The sequence below is a fragment of the Thalia democratica genome, chromosome 1, assembly GCF_965202585.1.
Source record: "Thalia democratica chromosome 1, ktThaDemo2.hap1.1, whole genome shotgun sequence".
Taxonomy (NCBI): Eukaryota; Metazoa; Chordata; class Thaliacea; order Salpida; family Salpidae; genus Thalia; species Thalia democratica.
The window spans coordinates 76,665,389-76,672,606 of NC_139165.1; the positions used below are offsets into that span (position 1 = coordinate 76,665,389).

The 7,218-nt window shown below is 24.8% G+C and overlaps 1 protein-coding gene across 1 annotated transcript; it reads left to right on the top strand.

The window, feature by feature from the left end:
* The first annotated feature begins 5,004 nt into the window (after positions 1–5,004).
* LOC145839526 (uncharacterized) lies at positions 5,005–6,403 on the top strand. Its single transcript, XM_082947127.1, has 2 exons — positions 5,005–5,099; positions 5,561–6,403. Exons 1-2 carry the CDS (start codon positions 5,052–5,054, stop codon positions 6,401–6,403), a joined length of 891 nt encoding a protein of 296 aa, XP_082803253.1. The 5' UTR covers positions 5,005–5,051.
* Positions 6,404–7,218: the final 815 nt, after the last annotated feature.

The window sequence follows — 7,218 nt, forward strand, 5'->3', positions numbered from 1 at the left end:
TGGTTATAAAGTTACTAAAAGCATAAAAGCTTCTTAGGTTTTTTCAACGTTTTGAAATCAGTCGAAACTAAGTTTTATAAATCTTAAATAGTAAATTTAAATTTGTTTTAAGTAATAAAAAAAAATTCTTTATTAAGAGTTCTTTTTTTTTTCAATTTAATATAAAAAAATTAAAACTCTAAAAGTAAATTAAAATTAAAGTTTACTTATTTTGTCTACTTTAATACTTTAAAACTTGGAAATTTTAATTAAACTTAGTTTAGCAGTTATGTAACAAATATACAAGTATTGTGTTTGTTTCCAAAATTTTTATTGTAATATTTGCTAAAACAAAAAAATTTAGTAGCGGTAGGTAAATACTTTTTGTAGAAAAATAAAACAACATTTAAAAAAAGTCAAACAATATTTTAAGAATTTAATTTATTTAAAGTTTCTTTGAAAAATAATATTTTTAATGAACTTATAAAACCTTAAGAAGTTTCTCAAGTTCAATCAAAAATCTTTTTATAAAGACTTTTAGAGGAGTTTAACAAAAGACAACAATCTAAATAATGAAAAGTTTTGGAAACATCATTACCAGTAATTTTCCTTAATAATAACATAAAAACTTCAATTTTTATACATTTGTTTACATTTACCATTTTTTAGCTTAAAAAAGTTTCTTCAGTAATTAATGATAACGTTATAAAAATTGAGTTTTTAACATTGAATTTAAAAAGGTAATGCAAGTAAATATAGTTTGTTGATTAATTATTTTAATAATTATAACTTAGGGTGTAAGATAATAATAAAAATACCTTAATAACAGATGATTTTAGTATATTGCATAGAATAAATAAAATTTTGAAGAAAAATACCAATTAATTTTTCATGTTCAGTTTCAAAGTCGTAAAAAAATTACTTGACACGATGTAAGAATTTTGAAAGGCAACTATGCACTTAGTATCGTGCAAAATAGAAATTGTGCTGTAAAAAATTATTATTATAAACTTTCAATCTACACTTTTACCATTTTAAAGTTTTATAAAGCGCTAAACATTAAATTATTTATAAATATTTTAAAGCTTTTTCGAGTAAGTTTCACACGGCGCCTTTTTTAATTAGTCTCTAGTTGACTTGACATGTCTCTACTACTGTTTGTAAAAAAAAAATAATTTTATTTTATTAAGTGTTAATTCTAATAATAAAAGCTTTGGTATGTCGATTGCTTCAATTTTTTTCTTTTGTCTTTTGAGAGCAGTAAAGCTAAAAATAAATTCAACATTTCGGTCGTGAAGTACATTTTTAGTTTTATTGGTATTTTATTCAATATAAAGTTTTTGATTTTATCATTACCTAAAAATGTAAGACGAACAACTACAAATTTTAATACATATTGTTAGAGCTGCATATATTTACTATTACAATAAAAATTATTTATCTGCAGGAAAACAAGTTATTTCATTAATCTTTATGTCCGGTTACAACCTTATAAGTTTTGTGAAAGAATCAATTTAATTTTTAACCTATATATGTTCTGAAAACTCAACAGTATAATTATTCTTTATATGAATATTGCATAAAAATAATTATATTTATTGTTCTTCTCCCTATTGATTAATGGAAAACGTAGGTTTTGTGAAAAAACAATTTTGCCACCAAAATAAATTTCAATCATCTGGCTCCTTTATAAAAGTGATTGACGTGCAATTTTAAATCCGAATTTTTTGTTCACCACCGAATAAATTTCTTTCATAAAACAGTTTTAAATATACATAATAGTTTTTCCTTTTCTTTGAATTTTTTTTATTAAAAAATTCAATGTAGATTCAACACAACAAGTTTTTAAGTTTATAAATTGCTTTTATTAGCAAGTATTTTAATTTAGAAAGATGTTGTAAACAGAAATAAAAAATAAAAAAATTGTAAATAAGTGTAATTGACAAAAAAATCAAATAAATGTTTTACTAAAAGAAACTCGCTGTTTTTTAATTATTGAAAATAATGCCTGATAAAAGTAAAAGTTTTGAAATAGTAAAGTAATATCGTTTAAACATATGTGTTTTTGTTTTTTTTTTATAAAAATTGTTTTTTGTTATTAATAACTACATGTACAAATGTTTCGTTTATTTTTTTGATTATTAGATAAATTAGTTGTATTATTGATAGGCATTATATTAGGTATTAATGAAATAGCAATTACGATTTTATTTTCTCAAGCTCTCTGACAGTTTTAATAAATCAAGCTAAGTGTATTTTTTGATTAACTTATTTATTGTAAAGGATTATAACTATTGATTGACCGATTTTGTATTTTGTATGATCAAGCGTAATTGTTTGTTTTATATTCTAGAACAGTTTTTTAGTACTTAATTAGTTTATTTATTTTTATGACGAACATTTCAATAAGTTTAAGCTCTACTACTGTTTTAATAAGCTGGGCCAAGGAAATAAAGTGTCCTTTTTTGCTCTACTTGTTTACTTGCTATATAAGATTTAAAAACTGATCGACCAGAGTTGTGTATTTTGTTTATAATGAAGTGTTGATACTTGTTTTGAAAATTGTTTTAGAACTATACTTGAAAATTTTGAAGTAAACAAATTTAATTTTAAAAACAATAAAATTGTTTAACATCAAAGTTTTTCAAATTTTAATGCAACATTAGCTTACTTGTGTTAAAAAAATCTACATATAAAAGCTGTAACAAAATTTTAAAAAGCAAGGAGTAGAAATTACCATAGAGCTCGTCAAAAATTTATGTTGTTATTTGTTTGAGTATGAAATAAGTTTTAAGAAAGTTAAAATGTCACGATTTTAACTGACAGTTCACTTAAGAACCTAAAGGCATACTTGACTTGCAAAAAGTCAACTTTTTGGCAGGTGTTCTAATGCTTAAGTAGCGTTGAAGGCAAGTTTGTCATTTAGTACATGTTAGACGTTTACACATCGGCGAAGATAAAAGGTAAAAGAAAATAGTTGAGTAATTATTTAACCACCTGTGCTCTTCAAACGGAAAAGTTAATTTATTTTTCCTGTTTCCTTTTTTACTATGAATAAAATTTTTAGTGGTGAATTTTTTATTAAAAGATAAAGTTTTAACGATTAAAATACTTATACTATAATGAAAAATTTTCAAGTTATTTTTTACTAAACTTTTAAATAGTTAAAGCTTGAAAAAATATTTTTTAAGTTTTACTTGCTCGATTAAAAATTTTCTAAACACAAAAAATTTAAACATAAGTAAACTGTTAAATCATTAATTTTTTTTTTTGACAATTGAATCTGTTATTATTATTTGTTTATTATTCTTTCGGTTTTAAAATAAATTTTTTAAACGAAAAATGACACTGCACAGTTGTGTTTAAAGTTCTAATAGGCCTCAAAGAACATTGTAAAAAGTTCTATTTTAATAATTATATGATTTTTTATTAGGTTTATTAAAGTGAAACTTTGTGGTTTCTGTATGATTGTGCTGTTATTTTTAAAGGTATGATTTACAAGTTCTGGTTCAATATGTTTATTAATTTTTGATTGTATTACATAACTAACTTCAATGAAAAAACATCAGTACTTCTTCATTTGAATTAAGTTCAGTGAACAATTTTTTATTACCGATAAATGTTTCTAAATAAGTGAAGTTTTGAAAAAATGTACTTAATGTTTTCAGGCGTGTTTCTGTGATATAGAAAAATAATCTGGTAAAATATGTAGACTTTAATTGGTTCAAAAAGTTTTTTTTTTTTCATTAATGTAAAATGTTTTAAGTAATTAACCTTAAAACCAAAATAAAGTAGCTTACACTAGTTTTGTTTTTTTTTTTATAAAAAAAAATCCAGATGATAAGGATTAAAACCATTATATCACCACAAAAGAGGTATCCTATTTAAAGAACATTAAAACTTTAATAAGAAGCTGTAAATGGTTTTAATATTTAACAATAAATCATCAAATTTTTATAACTTTTCAGGCAAAATAAAAATCAAACTGGAGAAAATAAATATTGAAAAAATTCTATTAAGTGCTTTCAAATATTTTTAATTACTGTCACAGTAAAATTGTAAAGCATTTAATAGTTTTTAAGCTCTTATACTTTATTTTTAGCTACTTTAAAACTGCAGACAAACAGCAGTCAGTTTAAAATTCAGATGGCGCCCAAATGTGATAAAATAAATCATTCTTACTCACCAAAGGTAGTTTTTAATGACAGCGCAGCTTAAACTTTTAAAGTAGTCATTAGCTAATACTATTCAATATTTTGTTGCTTTGTCGAACGAGTTCTCTTATTAAAAGTTGCTGGATAGGTTGGTGATTTAATCTTTTTTAATTTACTGAGGTTTTTAGCTTAAATAAAGTAACTATAAATCAATTTTAAGTGGTTACATCACAAATCAGAATTTTATTAATTTTCAAAGATTAAGAACTGATTTATTCAAGGCTCAACGAAGAAATTGTATATTAAGTTTACAAAATTAATTGTTAAGTCTATCAAAATTTCACTTGTTTCAAATACATATCTAAGTTTTATGAGGTATGTTTTTAAAATGAAGCAATAATCGTTTTTTATTGTTATACGAGTTACTTTTTTTCAACCTAAGACATGCTGTTTTGAGAATAAAAATCATAATATAAAGTTGATTAATATTTCTTAAAGTAAGAAACCAAACAGTTGCAGTTGCGTTGATGTAATTCATTCCACTTAAACTGTTTCTCACATTAAAAAATTTAAGTTTTTGCTCAGCAAATTTTTACTCGAAGCAGACGAAAAAAAGCTGTCAATCAAGAAAATCAAACACTAGAGGAGCTAAAAAGCCGGTATTAGGTAAATTAGAAGAGAGACAAAATATAATTTAAAAAAAATAAAATAGTTCGTTTGAGCTTTTTTTAGTTTTATTTTTCACCAGAAGTCTTAATGAAAACATCAAGAATTGTACTAATGTTACTGTTTTTTATTTGTTTGCTAGGCTTCAAACATATTTGTTTTTATTTTTATTAGTAACGATTCCAATTGATTTGATTTATACACAGGATACTAATTTTCATTACCTTTGTAAATAATAACTAAAAAGGAGCAATGGATAACAATAAATACCTGCAATCAGCTGAAATTGGTGAACCAGAAGTAAGTGGAGCTTGAATAACATATAAAAAGTTCACTTTTTTATATTTTGATTTTTACTAGTTTTATTTCTCTTTTAAACTAAAGAAGCTATTTTTTTTAACTTTTTTAGTTACAAATACAAAGTGAGGTTGAAGTTTTATTATTTTTTATTATACTTTTTATGTTTGGAATGACCTAGCAAATAAAAAAATATTAAAGCATATAAATCTTGTTAACTTAATAGTGTTTTATTATTAACTGTTATTAACACAAAGTTTTTAAATATAAAATACCAATGACTGATCTAAGTCAGTACTCTGCTTTATAGTATCAAACCGTTAAGCAATTTTATTATAAACGCTTCACATGCTACAACGTTTGTTACACATTTTTCGTATAGCGTACCAATTTTATAAGTTTTAATAAATTTCAGTTATTAGTAGTAAATAGATGCTAGTTTCATGACTGTTTATTTTTAACAGATCAACTTGAAGCAGTCGCCATTAGCCTTGCTTGCTCAAACTTGTTCGGCAATTGAACGCAATTTGTTTTTTAATGTTAAGCCGAGTTTGAAAAGTTACTCTGACTTATCACAATGCCAACACAAAGCTACGGAACATTGTTTTGCCAAGACAAAACTGATTGAAAGCTGTAAATCGCCAAATACTTCAAAGAAGATAGATAAAGCAGTGGAAAAAAAAATGGAAGTTATAAAAACTCAGAGCAAAAAGTTGAAACGAGCATCTAGCCAAAACTCATGCTCTTGGGTGACACAATCGCCTAAAAAGCAGAGGCTGACACCAATGAGTGCAAAATCAGCCTCTCCATTGGCTGCTGACAGCGCTTTTGGTGATAGTTCGAAAGCTACACCCGTTTCAATGCCAAGTCTAATTCCTGAAAGCAACTTCAATCATCAAGCACAAATTCAAATGCAGATGATGAATCCGATGCATTATTACATGAAGACAATCGAAGATCAGCTGAAAAATTCTCAGCACGTCCGCAACTGGATGGTCAACAACGTCACTTGCGGCAAGAAGTTTTCCAATTCCGACCAACTTCTCTCCCATCTCCAAACGCACACTATGACGTCACAACAACCGTCATATTCGCCAATCAGCAGCTTGCAAACGAACCAGATGCTCCAATCAGCTTACAGTTTGTTGCAGAGTCAGCAGAATCAACTAGCTTCAATGCAGTTGGCAGCTCAGAACAATTTAGGGGGTTTCTCTATGTACAAACCAACTTCCATTTTTAACCAGAATAACATTTCTAATTTGTGTGTTAGTCATCCGTTCTACTATAACCCTTTAAGCATGTTTTGAGTTAGAATTTGTAGGAGTTTTTTCTCTTAAATCATTTCCATTTTGTGCTAAGTTTTTAAAAACTAGTCATTTTTTTTACATTTTTTTATTAATTCAAATAACTTTTATAAAAATGTAAACATTTTAGTGAATTACTCTAAATATATACCAAATTAGAGTTAAAGTAATTATAATCCGTCTTTGCTTATGATATTATCATTTTAAAATCTGGCTTTAACTTTAAATTTTTAGAATTATATGTTTTTTTTTTTTGGAATAAAAAGTAGCTTAACTAAGTTATGTCAAATTTTTATTTTCTTTATGTGAATTCTTAAATGGTACAAGATTTTGATAGAGGTATAAACGTTTAATGATTCAGCTTAAGTTTAATACAAATATAAAGCTGCTAAAGATCATCTTTACTTTAACAGTCTTGTTATATGGTTTTGTGTGAAATCTATAATATTTAACAGTAATTATATCAAAAATATGCTCATAAGTTTTGAATTTTTCAGAGAAAGTATACAGCAATGACTTTAAAAAACGTTTTACAATATAAACATATAAAACTTAACTAAAAATTTTGTAGTTTCTCAATTGTTATGGTTAGTTTTTTTATGTAAAAGATAAACAAAAAACAAAATATGTTCTGCATATCATTAAAAGCTTTATTGCCTAGCATTTGCTTTATTTCGTTTATTTGAAAATTAAATTACGAAGTAAAACGAAAAAAGAGTATTTATTACTTTAATAATTAATTTATTTAAATTTATTTAGCTTATTTTTTATGAAACTAGTATTAGGATTAATTCTAAACTTTATTTAATAAAATGTAT

Bases quoted from the DNA above. Each gene is read 5' to 3' on its own strand.
- LOC145839526 (XM_082947127.1), top strand. From the start codon at position 5,052: ATGGATAACAATAAATACCTGCAATCAGCTGAAATTGGTGAACCAGAA. The intron at 5,100-5,560 runs GTAAGTGGAGCT...TATTTTTAACAG, and splicing joins CTGAAATTGGTGAACCAGAA to ATCAACTTGAAGCAGTCGCC.